Source organism: Acinonyx jubatus, chromosome B1, assembly GCF_027475565.1.
Source record: "Acinonyx jubatus isolate Ajub_Pintada_27869175 chromosome B1, VMU_Ajub_asm_v1.0, whole genome shotgun sequence".
Taxonomy (NCBI): Eukaryota; Metazoa; Chordata; class Mammalia; order Carnivora; family Felidae; genus Acinonyx; species Acinonyx jubatus.
In genome coordinates this window covers 140,531,103-140,554,722 of record NC_069382.1, presented here as the reverse complement: position 1 = coordinate 140,554,722, position 23,620 = coordinate 140,531,103, and the positions used below count along the sequence as shown (strand labels likewise).

The following is a 23,620-nucleotide window of genomic DNA, read 5'->3' as shown; positions in this document are numbered from 1 at the left end:
AGGTGAGCTAGGCTGAGCTAGGTGGCCTGAGTGATGCCTCTTAGAGGGCTGGGAGGTCCAGGTATAGCCTGACTGCAGAGAAGACAGACACAGCCATCATTTACCTCCAGGGCCTTTGCAGGACTGCCCCACCCCCACCCCTCCTGTCTCACAGGGGGTCTGGACTGACAGGACTGTCCCATAGCAATCATTTCCCCTGCCCTTCCCTTTCATACCAATAGCTATCCTGGGTAACAAAACTGTAATAGGACAGTGACACACGGGTACATCCTTGTTCTGAGAAGAAGACATTTAAACTTTATTATACTGAAGAAATAAAACCTGAGTTTTAATACCTTCATTAAATGTCTGAATTGTTTGTCTAAATCTTAGTACCATAATAGCCTAGATATAAAATGCCAATATTTTCCTCCACTAGTAACAGATGCATAGAAAAAATCAAGACGCAAGAGAGGTCCGTTTTCTCCTCTCTTTGGGGAAAACATTTTAGAACTTTTTAAAAACTTCACCATTATTTGGAGGGATATTATGCACGCTTGTACTCGAAAATGAGCTTTTATATGTTAAAACAACTTGTAGTAAGTATAACATCGTTTGGCAAAACAGTGTTTAATCCTGGTTACAGGTGGTGTTTGCTGAAAAGAGCATAAACCCAAAAGAAAATAGAAAGTGCTTATAAGAACTATGATAGTTTTTGGCTCCTAGCATGTATATGTAAAATCCACATATACTTTTCATATACTTTATAATGAATTTCACACTCTACCACTAAGGTCTTCAGAGGGCATTTACTATTACTGCACAAAATGCCCAAGCATTTCTATTAGGTAAAATTTAAAGTAAAACAGTTTGCAATAAAAATTTCTTTAGAGTTCTTTCACTAGCAATTTTATCATTACCTGATGAAATAAAAATCTTTCGGTAAAACCAATTGAGGTAAGAGATACATATATTAAAGTTCATACTAAAAATTTTTTTTAATGTTTATTTTCGAGAGGAAGAGCGCAGGTGGGGGAGGGGCAGAGAGAGAGGGAGACAGAGAATCCGAAGCAGGTTCCAGGCTCTGAGCTGGGCTCCAACCCATGAGCCGTGAGATCATGACCTGAGCCGAAGTCGGACACTTAACCGACTTAGCCACCTAGGTGCCCCTTAAAGTTCATATTTTTAAAAAATACTGTAAAATTGGACATGCTTAGCATGTTAACACTGTCATTTAGAGGAGAAACAGGAGGATTTAGTCACTATTATCTGCACCGGTTGGGACTAATGCCGCTGCTGTCACAGACAGACACTATGCATGTTAAGAAGGCTGCACCAGAAGCCTGTTTCTTGCTCACTAAATAATCAGCAGTGGGTATTTCTGGCAGGAGGGCAGCTCTCCCTGCAGATTGTTGCCCAAGCTGCTTCTGTCCTGCGGCTCTGCCATCCCCTAGGACCCTGCTGTCCACTGTGTCCAGCTCATGGAAGGGGAAATAAAGTGAGGAAAAACACAAATGCTTACTAAAATTTTTGGCCAGAAAGTGCTGCATATTGCTTTGTCCACAAGCCTTTAGTGAGGCCTGGTCAGTGGTGGCACTGGGGCTGGGGAATAGCCTCTAGCAGGGTAGTCATTTCTTGGTGACATCTTTAGACAGCTACCCTTCTGCTGTCCCTGTCGTCTCTGGCAGGAAGACCAGTGATTAGAGGATTGGAACTTCCAGCCCCCTTCCCTGATCTCCAAAGAGGAGAAGGGGACTGCGGATTAAGCTCTATAAAAACTCTTGAATAAGATTTCAGAAGCTTCCAGGTTGGTAAACACGTCTAGGTCCTGGGAGGGTGACATGCCTTGAGAGTGCATGAAAGCCTCGTGTACCAAACACTATACTTTGCCCTGTGCCTCTCTTACATTTGGCTGTTCCTGAGTTGTGTTCTTTAAAATAAACTGGTAATAGTAAGTAAAGTGCTTTTCTGAGTTGTGATCTGTTCTAGCAAGTTAGTGAAACTGGGGAGGGGGGTGTGGGAAACTCCAATTTATAGCCAGAGTACAGGTAGCCCAGAACTTGCAACTGCATCTGAAGTGGGGGGAGGTCTTGTGGGACTGAACCCTTAGACCTGGAGAATCTGATACTAACTCCAGGTAGTGTTAGAATTGAATGGACTCCTAGGACACCTAGCTGGTTATTGGTGTTAGAAAACAATCCACATGCAAAACCCTCCTAATCTAATAAAATGTAAGTAAACAGGCTGAATCCATTCAATCTAGAAGTTACCCACCGGCTGAAGAACACATTCTTGTTTCTTTCTTTACAATTATTAATATGTAAAAGTTTTTTTAGAAAAAACTTTTCTAAAAGTTTTGATTAGGGGCCCCGATGTTGTGTTATCTGATGACATTCATTGATACTGATGGAACAGTGAGTTCAGGGTCACAAAAGGATCCCTGTCAGTACCTTGGAGTTTGTCCTTCTGGGCATTATACCACATATTTTACTTGTGTGTCAAGTTTTTTTGAAGCTGGAAAGAATAACTATTGCTTCAGCACCAGTAAAGATAATAAAAACCACACAATTGTTCCAGCACATGGGTCTTAGCACAAATTAATACCTTTTAAGGGATGCAGACTTTCACATCTAGTTAGAACTGTTTGAAGTTTTACTGTGAGAGCATTGAAGAATAGTTTATTTCAAAATAGAGTTTACAGGGGAGGGTATCTTTTATTCAATTTTCACATAAAAAGAAAAAAACTACACAGGGCACTAATTATAAGCAACACCACAATTATTTGGGCATCATCCCTCTGTAAAGAACAGGCAAGCAATGTATCATTTTAGTAACATTTTTTCCTGGTCTTTCACTTTCTGTATCCTCTTTTCTTGATTTCTGATCATTGAAGACATTGCTGAAAGTGATGATAAAACAAAATTAGATTAGCAACATCTACTCTGCCTTTGAATTTTATAATGTGCTTCTTAAAAGGTCAGCTTGCTACTATAGAAGAGACACATTCTGAGATTGGGAAGTTCTTAAAAATTGCAAAGCAGCATATTTTTGAAAAGACTGATGTTATGGACAGAGCTAAGGGTAAATCTTTACTCTTTCAGTTGTTTTAAGTGAGCATACTTATTATAGAAATAATACATACTGATTGTAAATAATTTGAACACCTCAGAAGGGTGCAAAAAGAGATGAAGGTGAAGGTATTCGTCTCTGCTCCCTCAACCTGCTGAACACCCCTCAGAAGTCGTCACCGAAAGCAGTTTGGTAAATATCTTCGTGTACATGCACGCATGCGCACACACTTTCCTTCTTTGCACAAGTGTAAATATGTAGTATAGATTGTTCTGTAGCTTGCTTTATTCACTTAAAAAACGTCAACATTTTTCCAGTTCAGCTCATGTTTTGTTATGACTGTATAGTATTCCATTATATGGATGTACCAACATGTTAGTAAATAAAATTCTTACAAGTTGATTTCTCAGGTTTTCAATTATGGAATGAATGAGTCATGGGGATGAAAGGTACAGCACAGGAAATATAGTCAATGGTATTGTAATAGCGATTTATGGTGGCATTGGTGGCCACCATAGTATAGGTATAGGAAATACTTTTATAAACAGACTTTTGTGTGCTTGTACAATTTTTTCTTGAATAAATTGCTAGAGGTAGAATTTCTGGGTCAAAGCATATATACACTTTAAGTTTTGATAAATGCTCCCAAAATATTTGTTTCATAACTTCCAAGAGACACTCCATCCAGGCAATGCATCAAATAAAAAGGTCTTTTTATTTTTTAAACAAATATAACATGTCTCCCATTTGGATTATTACATGGTAGCATTACTCAGATATATATTCAGAAATATAAGTCAAAGTGTGAATAAAAATGGGGCCAATAAGATAACGCATCCTTTAAAAATATCACGACAAACTTAAAATCAAATGTTTTCTTAATGTTTGTATACACAAGGATCTGGGATTAACAGAAAGGATCTGGAACTTGCCTTAATAACAATTTGGCATAGCCACAGCATGTTGAAAAACGTGGACTTTGGAAGCAGCAATTGCAGAGATCAAGTCCCAGATATACTACTCGTGTGTGACTTAACGATTTACTGATTGTAATCTGATCATCAGTTTCCTCATTTTCAAATGACCTGATATCAGTACCCACCTCCCAGTATTGTGAGGCTCACATGAAGAAAACATAAATAATCAAACACTGAATACGGGGCCTGCCACACAGCTGGTAAGTGTTCAAGAAATATTAATAGCAACTATTATTATTGATAAGGTTAAATTTTCTTTATAAGGAATTGTTCTTAGAAAAATATTTACTATCCTTCATCTAGCAGCTTATATTCTCTAGAGATAGAAAGATGGGCTAAGAATTAACAAGTATACTCCAAAATCATTTCTCTCTGACAGACTCCTGGATTCGTGAATTTATACCAGAAAAGCATAATACATGATGGGCTTCCCACATCCACAGGAACAACCACTTAGAACTTATGCCCCCAAATTTACTTACCATCTGCAGAGTATGACAGTTTCTCATTCAAACAGCTTTAGTGCATTTGAAAGTAGTTTATCTTTTTAGTTAGTGATTCACTGGGTGGCATAGTCTCTTCTAGCCTATGCTAATTTAAATTCCGTGTAAGGTGAAATATGGTTATTTTGTCTTCCAGCTATCAACTACAAGCTTATCCTGGCTACCGTCATACAAATGCTTATGTGCAGACCTAACAGGGATAAGAAAGATAATGTGTGGGAAAGTGTCGTGTGAAAAACTGCTCAAAACGTGTCCTACGGAGGGTTGGTCAGCAGTATTACCATCCCTGTTAGATGACGGAGTAGAGCAGGGCTAAAGTGACATGCCCGAGGTCACACAATTAATCTGGGGGTTAGTCATGGTTAAGACCTTCATGTTTTGACTTGATGTTTCTGAATTGCTTATTCAATATCCTCTTCTGCGGGTCTTATAGACAACAGGCTTAACCTGAAGGGAAGGTGAGTACTCTTTTGAGCAAGGAAGATCTCTCCGAAATGTACACTGTACCTTGGTTCTTCATCTGTAAATCTTCTACCAGAGTTTGCAAGCTTTCCAGTCTGTTCTGAAGCTTCCGACATGTTTTTCCTGTTGTTTCTATTGGCTGAGACTGTGAAGCTATTAGAAAATTGCTTAGATGTGATATTAAAAGTCTATTCAGTATTTCTTTTTAGAAATCTTCCAATTACAAGTTAAACAACCTTGCGTTTAAAATAATGGAAACTTTAAAACACTATACAAATTAAAAAGTGTTTTATCTAAATATTCCAACACTAGCTTATTTGAATTTGTTTCAAAACAATCTGGCTTATTATTATTTAACTACATAGCATTAAATGGGATGAGCGAGAGGAATACTTTAAATTTAATGATACATTCATTCTAAATGACAGCTTTTCATACCAAACCTGTGTAGATACGTTAATTTAGGATTTGGAAGAGCAAGACTTGATACCGACACTGGCAATAGTTTTGAATGTGTGTGAGACCAAGTGCCCATTTTAGTGGCTGTCACCTGAATGAGGACAGTTTTACATGGTGGGAGAGGGAGTCTGGATCCTGACATGGCCACAGTGAGCCTGGAATACATGTGGGAGGAGCAAGTGAAGAGGGGTTGGAAGCCGGTAAGCTAACCTCTACTAAGTATGCTACGTTTTGCTGATCTCTAAAAGATAGTTGATTGGCAACCCTGAAATCCTAACTTTGATCTTAGTCCCTGACTTGCTGTATAATCTTGAAAATATTTTTTGGTGGCTCATTTTCCTATCAAAAAAAAAAAACACTTTTCAGTAACAGACATTAGTATTAGAGGCAATCATCTAAGAATTACTTTAGTTCAAGAGGATGAAAACCACTTCCTCAGAGAGATATTTTTCACATGGATAATATAAAATACATGATGTTTGATTAGGATCTGACAATAGAAAAAAAAAGGAAATTCCATGCTATTATGTAATCACAAATTAATAATGAGGTGACCAGAAGTACTGTTCTACTTCTACAGTAGTCACAGCTCTAATAGCTCAAGAACTTGCCCTTTTTAAAAAGTATTTTTATTTAGTATTTTTAAAGACACCAAGGAATAACTCAGAAATGTAAGAGAGGATGGAGGACAAAATACAGAAAAAAGATGGTAAAATGTACTAAAATCTGTGATTATGTTGTGGTTTGCAGATTTTGGGGAGATGTAGAAATGTATGAGGCATAGAATTTCTAAAGGCTGAGAGCTGACTTAACAGTGATGCAACAATTTGCCTAGTTTATCCCTTATCAAAGGGACTGATGCCAGAGAGCACGGGGTTGTTTGCATTGCTGTCAATATATGGTAAAAACATTTCAAGTTCAAGTCAGTATACACACACACACACACACACACACACACACACAATGTCCACTTATTTATCATGCACTTAATCTAAATAAAACCATTTTCCTTATCTGTTTTAGCAAATAACAAATGAACTTAACATTTAAGAAATGAGGACATCTGACAAATTTGTATGATAAATACTTGCACTTACAAAGACAGAGACTGAAGAGAGTCATGATTTGAGAGAATGTAAATAAGAAAGAAAAGTCACAACATTAAAAAAAAAAAAAGACCAAAATCTTATAATAAAATGCGGGGGGGGGGGGTTCATTATTCATGTCAGAGTAATAGAGAAAATATTCACATACAATATCTATGCATATTTATTAAGAAGAGAGTGTGTGCATGCATGCGATAGCTGTTTTATTTAAATAAGACTCGCTTAAGTTACACAGCATCAGTTAGAGTTTGCATATAAGAACACCATATAAGATCTTATTAATTCTGATTATGGAAAAGAACTTTCAATTCACCAGAGGAGGAAACCAATTAAGCTCATCAATGACATCAGATCATTCTTACCTTTAACAGAATCAGGTGAAAGAACGGGTTTCATAGATCTATACGGTGATGTGGAACCTACTGAATCTTCAACCGAACTAGTTAGGAGTGAGTGAACTGGAGACTTCTTAGGAGAAGAATGGAATGAACGAGAAGCTGAATTTTTCACAGATGGACTTGCTAAAATTTTGCAAGAACAGAAGCAAAAGGACAGAAATAGTTAAAAATAGTATACTGCACTTCTCAAAAAGTCAAACTTTCATGAGAAAATATTCCCAATGATGGGGGTAAGGGGATGTTCCGATAAATACCCAAGGCTTTGGGTTAGAACTGCAAAGGGCTGTCTTAGAAATAAGGATGAACAGGAACAAGACCTGCCTTTGGGGATCTTGAGATCTAGCTTCAAATTATCTTAATTCCCGATTGGATTAAATTGATCTGGGATTGTGGTGTTCTTAGTTGTCTACCAGAAGCAAGCATGAATGCTATCTGGAGGAAGGTAACCTCATTCTTTGCCTCCAACCATTTGAACAATTTTTCACAGATGTCTTTCATAGAATAAAAACAAACAGGCATAGAAGGAGACAAAACGATATGGCAGAAAACCAAGAGAAAAAATCATATATACAAGTAATAGGTATAGACCCACAAGATCTGGATAGTGGAGGCACAGACAACCACAGATTTAAGCAGCATTATTCCAAACCCTAAACAGGTACTTCTTACATAAAGAAAACCATACCTCAACATATCAATAACAACTGCTAAAAAAGAAAAAGAAAAACACCCCAAAAACCTCAAAAAACAAATCAAAGACAAAAACAATCCTAAAGTTGCCAAAAGGGCAAAAAAGATTACATTTAAATGAGCAACAATTAAATTCAGAGCTGACTTCTCATAGAAACAGTGGAAACCAGAAAACCATGGAATATTTTCAAAGTGAAAGAAAAATGTCCTAAAATTCTAAACTCAACAAAAATATTCTTCAAAAATGATGATGAAATAAAGACAACTGCAGAAAAACAGAAACTGAGAGAATATATCACCAGCAGACTTACCTTAAAGGAAAAGTTAAAGGCATTGAGGGTAAAATGACACCAGAGAGAAAGTAAAGTATAAACACATGGGTATATCTAAATGGATATTAACTGTATAAAACAATGCAAATTATCCATTGTGATGTTTACCTTTATAATTAAAATATACATGTGACAACAAGTGTTATATAATGTGAAAGAATAGTGAGTGGAATTAACATGTTCTAAAGTACTCACAATGCAAGAAAAAAGTAAAGCTCTCATTTATATTAATCTAACAAGGCAAGAATACATGTTGTATTCTCTTGGGTAATTATTAAAACAACAGTAAAACATGTAAGTGAAGTAAACCTCAAAGCATTAACTTCAAATAAATGGTCCTTTTCTTCAAAATATAGTTCTTAAAAGATTTCTCACAAGTTAAAGATTATTCAAAAATTAAGAATTTGCATTTATTTTATTAAATTTTGTTTTGTTTTTTTAGATATATACTGACAATCTTCCATAAAAAACAAGAAAATATGGAGATTTATCTTTCTCCTATCTCTTTCACCTCATACCTCAACTTTCCTTATTTACATTATTTTTGTAATATTATATTACTGTCCAGATTTACAGCTAAGCCTTTGTTGAATAACCATCATTTTCACAGCTTCATTCTTTTCTATTCATTTTAGTCTCTTCTATAGGAAGGCCAATAACACCTTCCAAATCTTTTTAAAAATTTTTCTAAATGTTTATTTATGTTTGAGAGAGAGAGAGAAAGAGAGAGAGAGTGTGCAAGCAGGGGAGGGGCTGAGACAGACAAAGACAGAATCTGAAGCAGGCCCCAGGCTCTGAGCTGTCAGCACAGAGCCCAATGTGGGGCTTGAACCCATGAGCTCTGAGATCATGACCTGAGCCAAAGTTGGATGCTCAACCAACGAGCCACCCAGGCTCCCCATAACATATTCTCTGTAATTATTTTTGTCTTAGTTTTAAAAACTCTTTTTGTGTAATTTCCCCACAGAAGGTCTATCAAGTCCCTGTGATTTCAGTCATGCCTATCCCATTTATGTTTTTTCCTAAGGTTTTCTTCCCCCTGTAATGTTTTTATTTTCTCTTCCATTTCTAGTCTGTTATGCCATTTTGCTTTTCAACAGATTCTGTTATCTTTCAATCTCTTCCTTGACTCCCTTGTTTAACAGATAGCATTATGTCTTTGGAAATTATAAAAAGAACCATCTGTCTCAATTCTTCTCTTTTTCTTTTCATCCGTTCAATAAGTATTTATTGAGCACCTGCTATGTGCCTGGGATATATCAGGAAACCAAACGATACTTGCCCTTGTGCGGCTTTTGTCTAACAGGAGGTGACAGAGTCACCTTTATGAACAACATAAATTAGTAAGTTACATATTAAAAGATACTAAGTGTAATTAAAAAAAAACAAAAAAGGGTGATTGGGAGCATGGGAGAGTTACAATTCTGGCGGAAGTTCATGAGAGTAGTTTCATTGGGTAAGTGACATCTGAGCAGAGCCTTTAAAGGAGGTGAAGGGTTAGCAATGTGTAAGGAACAGTGGTGTAAAGGCCTTAGTACAGAAGCTGCCTGGGATGTTCAAGGAGCAATTCAAGGGTAGATGACACAGAGTGAATGAGGGGGGGAGTAGGAGGAAATAAGCCTAGAGAGTTAATGCGGACTTACAGGCTGCTGTCATACCTGGCTTCCACTTGCATGGAAATGAGAAGCCACTGCAGAGTTTGAAGCAGGCCTGTCTTGTGTACTTTTCACTCACCTGTAGATGGGAATGTAAAACAACTAGATGGATCTTCTAGGTCTCCTGTCTGTAATGTGACCGGCTCTCTGGAAGCATAAGAATGGTCATGCAGACATTCCAATTCACAAATACAGTACTAAGATTTATGGACAGAAGCAAGCTAATGCACACAAAAGTGACAGACTAAAATACAAGCTAAGGATGGCAGTTATGACCCTAAATTGCAGAAATCAAAAAATATCAGGGAGATCCCAAGTTGCATTATTGTTAATCGTTCAGGGCCCATGAACATTTTGCAGAATAAAAATATAATGATATTGGTTAGAAAATTCATTTTTATAATAGCTATAAACCCGAAGTATTTCTCTCATAGATTCTAAGAGGCACAATCTTTATAACTTATTTTAACATGAAAAAAAAAAAAGACAAAAAAGGAACCTCTCTTAGCAATAGTCGTATCACTTTACAAAACTATTAGACTTACTTAAATCAACAGGTTGAAATAAACCACACTGTTCTCTGTGGTTTGGGTGACGGCACGAGGATACTATGGCAGCGGTTCCCTTGCAGGGGGTGTGTGATGCCCACACTGTCTTAATTATGACACTAACATCAGCATCTGCTTTGAACTCTCGGTCTCTCGCAAATGAGCAGTGGAGTTTCCCAGAGGATCCACAAGATCTGATACCACAACAGATTAAATGCCACTGCAGATATGAGAATCAGCTATCTTCTGTGAAGTCACATGTTAAATTGTAAAAGAATGCCTTCTCAACCATTTGTTTGAAAAAGTTATTTTTCATAATAAAATGCTATTAGGTGAACATGTGATACACACTGTTGTTTCTAAAGGTATATCAAAATGTTTTCTATTTTTAAAATGCTAATATGAAAACTTATTTTCCAATACTTAGAATAGCAATAAACAAAAGTTCTCAGGAATCGTCAATATTTGTGACTAAAAGGGGTCCTGAGACCAAAAAGTTTGAGGATAGCTCTATTAGGGGAAAAGCCCTAGAAAGGGAAGCCATGGATAGTCTTAATTATCAGGGCAAAGAGTGTTTTTGCTGCAGGAGGCAGTGGGGGAGCCTCTGAAGGTTCTGGGCTTGGGGAAGGTCATACTCTGAGGTGTGCTTCAGGCAGATCAATTTGAAATTAATATATAGAAGTGACTGGAATGTTTATGAGACTGGAGTTTAAAAATACCCACACTCAACGCTGTCAAGACCACTGCAATAGTCTATAAGAAAGGTAAAAAGGCCTAGAGCAGTGTGGCAGGCTGTATAATGGCTGCCAAAAGTATGTGCTATGAGTGTTGCCTTATGTGATGTGATGTGATGAAATCAAAGATCCTGAGATGGAGAGATTATTCTGGGTTTCTTAGGAGGGGGACTAACTGCCATCCCAAAGGTCTGTAAAAAGGAGGCAGGGGGGATTTCATGTGAGAGAGAAGACGATTGTGGCAATCTCAGCAGAGAGGTTTGAAGATGCTATGCTCTGCTGCTATCTGAAGATAAAGGGATAAGCCACAAGCCAGACTGCAAGGAACAAAGCTCTAGAAGCTGGAAAAAAGTAAGGAAATGGATTAACCCAAGGGCTTCTGGAGGGAGTGTGGACCTGCCAACATCCTGACTCCACCTGGTGGAACTGATTTGGGACTTCGGGCCTCCTTGGAAATGTAAGAGAGATCAATTTGTGTCATTTTAAGCAACTAATTTTGTTACAGCAGACATAGGAGATTAACACAGGCCGTTCCAGAGGATGTACAAAGAAGAAAATGGATTTGAGAACTGTTTTAGAGGCAAAATTAGTAAGATTTGGTGACTAGAGAAACGCGACAAAGAAGAAAGAAGAATCAAAGAGAACGTTAGGGTTAAGCAGAGGTGCCCTGGAAAGCAGGGGGCCATTTACAGAAACAAGATGAGCTGGAGGGGAATGGTTTTGTGGAATGACCACCTTTGTTTTATTTTGGTCACTGTGATCTTCAGGTCATTATGTTTCATCTCCTGAAACATCCACATGGAGATGTGTAAAAAGGAGCTGGATGTTTTGAAGCCTCTATTGGGAACCCTCCTTAGGGCATAATGTTGCTCATTAAGTTATAATAATATAACAAAATAAGAAAAGTCAATTGTCCACAAACTTCTGAGAAATGTGGCTCTCAGAATAATTCGAGCACAAATCCACACACCAGAGTTGTTCGTTTCTTTAATTTTTTTATTCTGTTTTGGGTATATGGACCATATTGATTTAGCTTAAAAGGCTGCAGAAGTTTCTAAATGAAGAAACATTGCTGTAAGATGCCGAGTCAAGCAAAGGTGCTGCAGTTACAGTGAAACGTTGTAGTAAAACAGCAACTGTGGTATTCTTTGTTTGTGAGTTTCCAAAATGGCCAGTGTGCTGAAGTACAGTATAGAGCATTCAAATGCATTTTTAATTTTCTAGTATGTTTCATGCTTTTCAGAACTTCTATTAAATATCTGAAAACCTCTTCTTCTTCTATTAAATATTCGAACACAGGTAGGGGCTAGGTCCCATCTTTTCCTCTCCAATCTGTCTCTTCACGAACACATCATTGCTGAAGGAAATAGACTTTTCTGGTCATGGAAAAACTATAGCAGAGCTTGATGCATCTCAGGGGAGCAGCCCTTCTGTGCCCTGTGCCTAGCACAGGGCCCTTTCCCAGGAGCTCAGTGCAGGTACACAGAGGCCGAACACGGAGGTGGTCACACACCTGAGCTCAGGAGCCAGCTAGACCTGAGTTCAAATCTGACTCCACTGTTTACAAGCTGTATGACCCTGGCAAGCTGCTTAAACAATGTGAGTCTTCATTTCTAACCCACATATGGATATAAGATCAGGTTAGATAGACTGTGCTTCGGATTCTGTGTCTTCCTCTCTCTCTGCTCCTCCCCTGCTCATGCTCTCTCTCAAAAATAAATAAACATTAAAAAAAAATTAGGCTATACAGACTAAATGAAATATCTATGGCATCCAGAAAATGTAAAAATAAAAATATGTAAAAAAAAAATAAAAAATGTAAAAATAAAAATATTGTTAATAGGTGTTACGTAGTGTCACATACATAGGTGAGAAGAAAATCAAAATTTGTTTTGATAAAGATATACTTAAAAAGTTCATTGTTGATCAAGCAGTAGGGACAGTAAGAAAATATTTTTAATACTGCCTTAATTCACTCATTACACAAAACTTTACTGAAAGGCTACTGTGTGTCAGGCAATATGGCTGACGCTGAAGATACAGCAATGAATAAGCCTCTGCCTAACTGAATTTGAACAGAATTCTTTTTCTTATTCTGAGGATATAAAAAAGGCTCTGATTCCTCTTATTTTTTTTTTTAGGTGGTGAAAATAGAAAAGATAAAAGTAAGTTTTTTTTTTTTCCATGCAGTCAGTCAATAAACAGATCTTATCATTGTAAGCCCACGTTTGTCTGTCTTGCCCACTGTTACATTTTAAGGACCCAGTGTGGAGTATGACACTTCACCGACAGTTAACAATCTGCTGAATTAATGAATAAACAGTAGTAATGAGGACATTAGGACATTCAGGCATTGCTAAGATCATTTCTTACCTGCTAAGAGTTTCACTGGATTTGCTACCTTCGGTGGAGTCCCTTAATGAGTTGTTGCTTCTGTTGGCAGAAGGGTGGGAGAAATGAAAGACTACACGGTGTTATTTTTACTTAATGATAAAACAACATTGTTTGAACATTGCTTTTACACCAACGTTGATTCAAAGGTGAGACTAGGGCTAATGGCTCTTCCAGGTAGAGAAACAGTGTGAAGAAAAGCGTGGAGATGAAAAGGAGTGAACTCCTCTTGGACCCAGTAGTCTGTTTCGGTTAGAGCACACTACGGGAGTAACTGGGATGGTGACAAGTTAGGGACCTCCTTCAACCTCAGACTAAGGAACCAGGTACCTAATCAGCAGGCAGTGAGGAGCTCATGAAAACCTGCGGGCAGTGGCCTCTGTGTTTTACCTGAATTAACAAATTAACATTAGCCTTTTTTCCTTTTTGGTTAAAGTCAGTTCTCAGAAGTTGTCTCTGTTAAGGGGTTATGGATTTAATTTCTTTACGCTCTTTTTAGGATTTCATTTAAAAATTCAGCTATTCAATTACTGAGGAAAATAGGATTGTTTTCCGTGAGGTTCTTATAATCCTGTACTGAGATTGTTAGCATCTCCTTCTGGACTACCTTCCTCTCAAAAGTTATGTAAGCCATTGTAAATGAGTGTAAATGTAGAAAAATCTTCCATTTTTCGTATGGCATACCTATAAATATCTTAATATGGGTAAACAGTAGCAAAATTTAAAATAAGCAAAAAAAAAATCGTATTGATTTTGAGAAAGTACATTGCACTGAAATCCACTTTAGTTTCAGTTAAACAATGTAAACAGCTTTCCTTCAATGAACCCCAAATGCCCCTAAATTCCCATGTAAACTGTCCAGACTTCCCAAATTACCTGGAAACATAAAAAATTCTCAGACAATTAATTAGATTCAGAATCTCAGATTCTTCTTACCTCTGGCATAGCTCTGATCTCAGGCTTGATTCAGTAATGCAATCTCTTACTCTATCATCTCTGTACAGATAAATATAACTTTCAGTGAATTATACAAAGAACAATTTCCTGATTCCATCTATTTTTAGAATAATCAACTGCTCCTATGTATTTAACTCTTCTTTAAAGTGTAAAAGTAGATCTTAGGCCTCCAAGCAAATTTTGCAGAAGGCTGTCCCTGGAGTTCAACTCAGAAATATTTTCTGTTCCATGGACTCCCAAAAGCTTTCGGCTGAGTTTAGGCTTTGGTGACAAGGTTATTTGTAAGATTATAGCAAATTAACATACATTCTTTAAAGGCAGGCACCAAATATATTCATGTTCAATATAGTCCAAAATAGTTCAAGCCCATAATTAATGGCTAAAGTGATGAAATCATCTCATCAGGGAGATCATGGTAATCTTTGTGGACTGATTGGTGTGGGGAGCCAGGGGGTCTAACTTTCACTTTTGGCTTTGCTTCTTTGCTTTATAGGAGAAGGCAACTCAGTCTATGCCTAAATTTACTCATCTGTCAAATGAGAGCCAAGGACTTTCCTATTAGATTATACCTTGAGAGTCATGTAGTTTTCAAGGTTCTAGTTTAGCTCCACCATCGAAATTGTGTGGCTGCAGGCAAGTCAAAATTTTGAAACTTATGTTTATCTCATCTGTAAAATGGGATAAATAAATCCTGCTCTGTCTTAGCTCAAACGGTTGTGATAATCAAATAAGATTATGGGTGTGAGGGGTACTTGGGTGGCTCAGTAGGTTAAGCATCTGACTCTTGATTTTGACTCAGGTCATGATCTCATGGTTCGTGGGTTCGGTTCATGGGTTTGAGCCCCGCGTCGGGCTCCGTATGGACAGGGTAGAGCCTGCTTGGGATTCTCTGTCTCCTCTCTCTGCCCCTTCCCCACTCTCTCGAGTGAGAGAGATTCAGTAATGCAATCTCTTACTCTATCATCTCTGTATAGATAAATATAAGTCTCAGTTAATTATACAAAGAACAATTTCCAGATTCCATGTATTTTTAAATGCGTGCTCTCTCTCCCTCAATATAAAAATTAAAGAAAGATTTAAAAAGCGATCTTAGATGTGAAATCTGTTGGGAACTATACATTATTATATGACTGTAACTTTGGGTAACACCTTGCTTTGACAGCTTATGAGCAGAATAACGGCATTATTTACTCTTGATATCAAGTTGTTTTACTTTTGCTTAGCTTCTCCACTTTCATACTGTTTCCCCTGGTAACGTCAGATATTCTTCAAAGTTGTTTAAACATCAACCTCCCACAGAGTATCATGTAGACAACTAATGGCAAACCGCTGGTGACAGCAGCTTGCCCACTCTGCAGCACACCCAGTCTTACACAGCCACATAGGACGCTCCCAGGGATGGTGTTCTCCCTTCTTCTTCGGGCTTGCCCAGAGGCACAGCTGGCTCCTCGTTGATCACACTTCTCAACTCTTGGAGAAGCTGTTTCAGGTCCCTCGTTGGATCTTCCTTCAACGTGTTAGGTTTCAACGAGTGCTGCATTAACACAATTTACAAAATGAACACCCTGGTTTTTATTTTTAGAGTTGTATGTTATTTCCTATTATAAAATTAATTCAGCTGGTAAGTAGAAATTTTGGAGGAAAAGAAGAAAAAACAAAAATCATCTGTAATCTTACTACTCAGGGATAATCAGTACTAACCAACCAATAATCAACACAGTGCTATATCTAATTTATAAATGTGTATATACTTATTTATATATATATTTAAATTAAAATATACACACATAGAATCACACTATACACATCTATCTTTAAATCATTTTTAAACAATTTTAATAATGTAGTATGAAGTCATTAAATATTTACAACTATATCCAGACAAAATAATTCCAATACTTTGTTTACGGTTGAACTAATTTTATAAAACTACAGAATTTTAAAAGTAAGGAATTCTAGGCGTGCCTGGATGGCTCAGTCAGTTGAGTGTCAGATTTCAGCTCAGGTCATGATCTCACAGTTCCTGAGTTTGAGCCCTGCTTTGGGCTCTGTGCTGACAGCTCAGAGCCTGGAGCTTGCTTCAGATTCTGTGTCTCCCTCTTTCTCTCTGTCCCTCCCCTGCTCACACTCTGCCTCTTTCTCTCTCAAAAGTAAATAAACGTTAAAAAAAAAAAAGTAAGGAATTCTTTAGAGATGAATTAATTTACTCCGCCATTTTACTGATGAGGAAAGAGACATTCAATATTTTCAAACTGTGTTAGTCAGTATTTGAGAATAAGTTTTAAAAAGATTTTCAGATTGGGTGCCGGGGGGCTCAGTCCATTAAGCGTCTGACTTCGGCTCAGGTCATGATCTCGTGGTCTCTGAGTTTGAGCCCCACATCCAGCTCTGTGCTGACAGCTCAGAGCCTGAAGCCTGCTTTGGATTCTGTGTCTCCCTCCCCTGCCCTCTTTCTCTCTCTCTCTCTCTCAAAGAAATAAACATTAATTGGGGTGCCTGGGTGGCGCAGTCGGTTAGGCGTCCGACTTCAGCCAGGTCACGATCTCGCGGTCCGTGAGTTCGGGCCCCGCGTCGGGCTCTGGGCTGATGGCTCGGAGCCTGGAGCCTGTTTCCGATTCTGTGTCTCCCTCTCTCTCTGCCCCTCCCCCGTTCATTCTCTGTCTCTCTCTGTCCCAAAATAAATAAAAAACGTTGAAAAAAAAATTTAGAAAAAAAAAAAGAAATAAACATTAAAAAATTTTTTTTAAATAAAAGATTTTCAGACATACAAGTATTTGCTGATGAATATTTATACTACAATAAAACTTACAGATGTTCCCAAAAGGCACCTCAAAAGGGGAAACCAAATGATAGTCAGAAGTTGCACTGGTGAGCAGGTGGTCTTAGTAGGAGGACATTCATGGCTAGAAAATCATCAATCGTCAAGCTATTTTTTTAAGTTTATTTATTTATTTTGAGAGAGACAGACACAACACAAGCTGGGGAGGGGCAGAGAGAGAGAGGAGAGAGAGAATCTCAAGCTCCCCCCATGGGGCTTGATCCCATGGGCTCGATCCCATGAACCGTGAGATCATGACCTGAGCTGAAACCAAGAGTTGGACGCTTAACCGACTGAGCCATCCAGCACCCCCATCATCAAGTTATAAAGCTGGAGGTGTCTATCTCAATGTAGAGTTAAACCTGCCATACACATTGGGTGCTGAATGAACGCCAGCTTTGCTTGTCTAGAGTCCACGCCAAACGAGTGTTAATGTTACTGATATAACACTCCCATCCCCTCCCCGTCCTAACCCCGCTGACAAACCACATATAACATTTAGCTGAAGATGTCAAGAGTTATGACTAACTGAATGGTGGTAAGTATGGTCTTTCCAGTTTATTGATGGTGACCTTACCTGGAAATTACCATGAGTTCAGAGTTTCATAAATCAGACTCAATTTAATGATTAAATTTGTCTCCATTAATTTAAAATATATACAAATGTGGACCAATTTGTAATAGCCTTAATTTTTAGAGCAGTTTTAGGTTCACAGCAAAATTGAGTGAAAGGTACAGAGATTTCCCATATATATCCCTGATTACATAGGTGCTAAGCCAGTTTCTCATAATATGAATAAAAACTTTTGTCTCTAAGCAGATGATCCAATTTTACCAAATACTGGCTTTGTCTTGTCCTAGCCCTGTTGGACATAATGTCTGTTATGAAATAAAACTTCAAAAACTTTATAAGGAAAACCTTATCCTATTGCAATCTTCAGTCACCTTAGTTCTTACCTTAAAATCTCAGTGTAGCACCTGGACTTTCATTCATATCATCTGCCCATTAGGAAGTTTATTAGAGAAGTTTAGTAATTATTAAAAATGTTCAGGCCTTGACATTTATTATAAGTGATAGTATAATAGCCTACAAACATATAAATATGGCTTTTTTTCACCCTGACATCAGGGCACTTGTTTCTTTGAGAGTGAGTGGTGCTTTATAAGACAGAAAAGTTTGAAAAAAATTCAATTCCAACATTCACTTAGCAATTGATCATAATCAGTCCTATGACATTTTCTTATTATGACTTCATCCTAATACTTTTAAGAGCTTTTGAAATGTGTGTTGCTCCTCTAATTAAAATGTAAGCTGCTTTACAGAAGCAAGGACTGGGTTTGATCATCACTCTTTATATACTCCATTACAAATAAGCTATACTTGGCTTGTGTATGAAATCACAAAACTATCAAGGTTGGAGGGGTCTTAAAGATCATTTGGGCTTAGTCCAATCTCCCTAGCAGTACACTTATCTGGCCTTTGCATGATCACCAAACACCAAGGAAGGCAGTTTAATTTTTATATACCTTTAATCCTTTGAGAGAAAGGCTTATTAAACTCAATCTCCTCCATACTTCTATACTGGTCATCATTTTACCCCTCAGGCCATACAGAACAAGTCAAACGTAACCCTCAAGAAATGGACACTTATTTTGTCACTCCAGCCTCCACTCCCCTACCTCCACTTTCTAACACACACTGCAGGCTAAATCTCCTCAAGCCGTCTACTCTTTTCGTAAGGCACGGGCTCACAATTTCTCACCACTCTGGTTCTATCTCTTTGGACAGACTCTGCTTGATCGGTGAGTCTCTTAAACAACCATGCCCCAAAAATGAAATCTAGAATTCAGGGAGAGTCCAGAGCAGTGTGGAGAAGAGCTGTCGCCCTCTGGGATCTGGATGCTATCATTAAAACCTTGTTTGACTGCCACGTAATACTGTGGACTCAGACTGAGCAGGGAGTCAACTGAGGTTCCCTAGGTCTTTTCCACATGTTATTGATAAGCCCCATCTTCCATATCCTATACTTTGCATTTCTGTGTATTTCTTACCGAGTTCTAGACTACATTTATTCTTTAAAAAAATTTTTTTTAATGTTTGTTTATTTTTGAGACAGAGAGAGACAGAGTGCGAGTGGGGTAGGGGCAGAAAGAGAGAGGGAGACACAGAATCCCAAGCAGACTCCAGGCTCTGAGCTGTCAGTACACAGCCCGATGTGGGGCTCAAACCCATGAACTGCGAGATCATGACCTGAGCTGAATTCAGACCCCCAATTGACTGAGCCACCCAGGCACCCCTAGACGACATTTATTCTAATGAAACTTTCTCTTCCTAGACTTAGATCATCATTCCAAACTGTCAAGATAAATAAGTAGAAGCACCATTTATCTAGTGCTTGCCAGACACCAGGCACTCTATATATTATCTCATTTGAACTTCAATTTTCAAACCACCCAATAAGGTAGAAATAATCACTTCCCTTTTAGAAATGAGACAACTCAGGCACAGAGAGGTTAAATAATTTGGTCAAAATTACACGAGGGGTAAATGGCAAAACTGGAATGAAGACTGTCATCTGTCTGACTTCAAAGCCCATGGTCTTTCCACGGTGGCACACTGCCTGGTTCTCGCTGGGTATATTCGTTAGGAAATGTGATCAGCATGCTACGAGGTATCCAAATTTAGGATCACAAAATTACAGAATATGGGCACAGAGTAAATAACATAGTTGAGCAGCTGGCCTCAACATAATTACAGTCTGGTTATTACTGAAAGTAGTTCACAAATCACATGAGGGAAATTACCCCAAACTCAGAGGCATTAAACAAAGATTGATTTATAAGTTAAATGCACCCTGGGAATCTTTAAAACTACTCAAGAGATATTAACACAAACGCCAGTACCATTTCCTAACCCATTCTTGAGGTGACAGGGAATAGACAGTGTGATACAGTGGAAAAGAGCACAGGCTTTTGCCTCTACCATTCTTCCACTATGTGATCTAGGGCAAGTTAACCTTCTACATTCAAGAAACTTCACAGGACACCTACTATGGGCCAGACACTCCATTAAAAAGCTAAAGTAAAATGACAAATGTGTCTGGCCCCTGTCTGTGGAGACTGTACAGATTAATATGGGAGGCAAATGCATAAACAGATAATTTCATTAACTAGTGGAATGCTTCTTCTCATCTCTATTTCCTCACCTGTAAAAAGGAGGAAAATGCCTGTTACTTTACAAGGATGGCATAAGCAGTGAGAAGTACTAATGTGTGCATGGTAAGTATCCAAGAAAGGCTGGTTTCCACCTCACTCTCCCCTTAATACGAAAACATATTTTTTATGCTCCATATTACTGATCTAGAATCACCAGAAAGGTACTATAACATATAGTTAGTACCAGCCACTAATAAAAGTTATCAGAGTTAGTTGTGCATTCCAGCTACTATGCTCCCCTTGATAGAAGTAGAGATACTACCACTCTTTTTCCTTTATTTTTCTTTCAAATTTCAGGGGAAAAGTTAACATGGCTACTGTCAGAAACTTATCTCCTCTTTGTTTTCAAATAGTTTTATTATTTTCTTAATTAAATTATTTTTAATTTAATTTTTTAATTTAATTTTTTTTAGAGAGAGAGCATGAGTGAGGGAAAAGGGCAGTGGATGAGAGAGAGAGAGAGAGAGAGAGAGAGAGAGAGAGAGAGAGAGAGATTGAGAATCTCAAGCAAGCTCCATGCTCAGCATGGAGCCTGATGTGGGCTCGATCCCACAACCTTGGGATCATGGCCTGAGCTGAAATCAAGAGTCGGTTGCTCAACTGACTAAACTACCTAGGTTCTCCCAAAATAGTTTTTTAAATGGTTTCTTGTAAGGGGGAAACATGTTCAATAGCTTACCTTTTCTTCTGGAGCCCACATAGGGAGGAAAGCATTTACCTTTGTGGTTTTACACAATACACTCTACACTGACATTCACAAAACGGTAATATGGTGGCTCTAGAATTGAACTTCCTATACACCTGGAAGAAAATAATTCTTTCTCTCTTTAGTCTTCCCAGTAAAATATAAGTGAGCCATGGAAGGAAATATTAGGAATGGGATAAAATGGGATTCTAGAGGTTTGAATTAAATAGCAGAAAATTAAACACTTATACAATGAACAGCCAATAAATAGGGGCAAAAGTGCACAGCCTGAAAGTTACATCTCAGTAAATTGTATAACTACCACTTAAAAACAGTATTTCTTTGTTATAAGTATGTTTTCAAATAAAGTATTGGGTCTATTTTTTAAAAAGTATAATTACTTTTCTATGCAAACAACATTATTTTCTTTAACTAAAGGAGAAGTGAACTTGACACAATTATAACAAATGTTAACTATTTAACAAATGTTATTTGTTGAGGTGTGTGTGTGTGTGTGTGTGTGTGTGTGTGTGTGGTGGGGGGCAGTGTGTGCACATATGTCCTGCAATATTGAAAAGATTTTGCTACATGCTGAGGCATAGGAACTACCTCCAGATATCACATACATTTAGCTCAAACCAAGGAATCTCAAGGCTGTGGCAAAGGTCCCCTAATGGTTGTGGAACCAAAGCAGACAATATAATTTACCTATAGACACTGTCCTCATGCATCCATAAACTTTAGAGAATTTGGTTCCATTAGGGAATCTTGTGGAGAAAACCTCCAAGAAATATTAAGTGTAAAAAAAAGCAAATTGCAAGCCAATATGTATAGTATTGTATAGTATATGTATAGTATTATTAAAATCGTGTGTGTATTAGTTCACTTTTTGTTGAAGATTTGTTTATAGATTACTACTGTATCAAAATTATAGGAGAGTGGTTACTTCTTGGGGGGGTGGTGGAATAGGGAGGACCACAGAGGTAAGTTACTGGTAAAGCTCTAGTTGTGGGCTGGGCAATGTGTTCAGTTGTATTAAGTATTATTTTAAACAACCAAATAAAGCTATATAGGGTTCAACAATGACAGTGTGTCATAGATCAAGGATTATGACTAAGCCATTCCTATGTACCAATTCTGTGCAAGTTCAGTGTGTGAACCGAAACTTTTCTTTAACACAAACATAAAAGAGAAAGAACATATAAGTTATCTGGGAATTCTTAAACAGCATGACGAGCATGAGATTAGAATCAAACAGACTTGAGTGCTAATACTGGCTCCTCCGTGTACTAGTTGTGGGACCTCAGGAAACTTGACCACTCTGAGTGCCCATTTCCTCAATTTAAAAACAGGGACATTATGATGTTGAGGTATGATCCGTCTATCTCTACTTTTCTGAGGGCTTAACAAGAAAGGATGCTGTATTTTGTCAAATGCCTTTTCTGCATCTATTGAGAGGATCATATGGTTCTTATCCTTTCTTTTATTAATGTGATGTATCATGATTGATTTGCAGATACTGAGCCAGTCCTACAGCCCAGGAATGAATCCCATTTGATCATGGTGAATAATTCTTTTTATATTATGTTGAATTTGACTTGCTAGTATCTTGTTGAGAATTTTTGCATGCAGGTTCATCAGGGATATTAGCCTATAATTCTCCTTTTTAGTGGAGTCTTTGGTTTTGGAATAAAGGTAATGCTGGCCTCATAGAATCAGTTTGAGAACAATAGGTATTGATCTTCTTTAGATGTTTGGTAGAATTCCCCTGGGAAACCATTTGGCCCAGGATTCTTGTTTGTTGGGAGATTTTGAACAACTGATTCAATTTCTTTACTGGCTATGGGTCTGTGAAAATTTTCTATTTCTTCCTGTTTCATTTTTGGTAGTTTCTATGTTTCTAGGAATTTGTCCATTCTTCCAGATTGCCCAGTTTGTTGGCATTTAATTTTTCATAGTATTCTCTTATGATTGTTTGTATTTCTCTTATGATTGTATTGTTTGTGTTGTTTGTGGTCTCTCCTCTTTCATTCGTGATTTTGTCTATTTGGGTCCTCTCTCTTTTCTTTTTGGTAAGTCTGGTTAGGGGTTTATCAATTTTTTTTATTCTTTCAAATAAATTTAGTTTATTTAATTTCATTGATTTAGTGTAGTTTCATTGATTTAGTTTCATTGATCTGTTCTACTGGGTTTTTGGTTTGTTTCTATTTATTTCTACTCTAACCTTTACTATTTCCCTTCTTCTGTTGGCTTTAGGCTTTATTTGCTGCACTTTTTCTAGCTCCTTTAGGTGTAGGGTTAGCTTGTATATTTGGGACTTTTCTTGCTTCTTGAGATAGGCCTGAATGCCTGAATTGCAGTGTACTTTCCTCTTAGGACTGCCTTTGCTGCATCCCAAAGGGTTTGGAACATACCTCAACATCATAAAGGCCATATATGAAAGGCTCACAGCTAATATCATCCTCATTGGGTAAAAACTGAGAGCTTTCCCCCTTAAGATCAGGAACATGACTGGGATGTCCATTCTCACCATGTTGTTCAACTTGGCACTGGAAGTCCTAGTCTCAGCAATCAGACAAAAAGAAATAAAAGGCAACACAAATTGGCAAGGAAGAAGTCAAACTTTTACTCTTTGCAGATG

At 37.8% G+C, this 23,620-nt stretch overlaps 1 protein-coding gene across 11 annotated transcripts in view; it reads right to left on the bottom strand.

Moving 5' to 3' along the window:
* Positions 1–2,668: 2,668 nt before the first annotated feature.
* The window catches only part of CCDC158 (coiled-coil domain containing 158), a 103,207-nt gene continuing 82,255 nt past the window's right edge, over positions 2,669–23,620 (bottom strand). For 6 of the 11 annotated variants that reach the window (XM_027058682.2, XM_027058702.2, XM_027058693.2 and 3 more), the window contains 7 exons: positions 15,634–15,794; positions 14,240–14,299; positions 13,286–13,345; positions 9,710–9,777; positions 6,918–7,076; positions 5,036–5,135; positions 2,669–2,878 (listed from right to left, as the gene is read on the bottom strand). In XM_027058682.2, the coding sequence (XP_026914483.1) occupies positions 2,758–2,878; positions 5,036–5,135; positions 6,918–7,076; positions 9,710–9,777; positions 13,286–13,345; positions 14,240–14,299; positions 15,634–15,794 (729 nt within the window). In that variant the 3' untranslated portion in view covers positions 2,669–2,757. Of the gene's footprint in view, positions 2,879–5,029; positions 5,158–6,917; positions 7,077–9,709; positions 9,778–13,285; positions 13,346–14,239; positions 14,300–14,829; positions 14,888–14,954; positions 15,227–15,633; positions 15,795–20,848; positions 21,096–23,620 lie in introns of those variants that run through there. The other 5 variants (XM_015079762.3, XM_053217223.1, XR_008296272.1 and 2 more) reach the window with 5 other exon arrangements.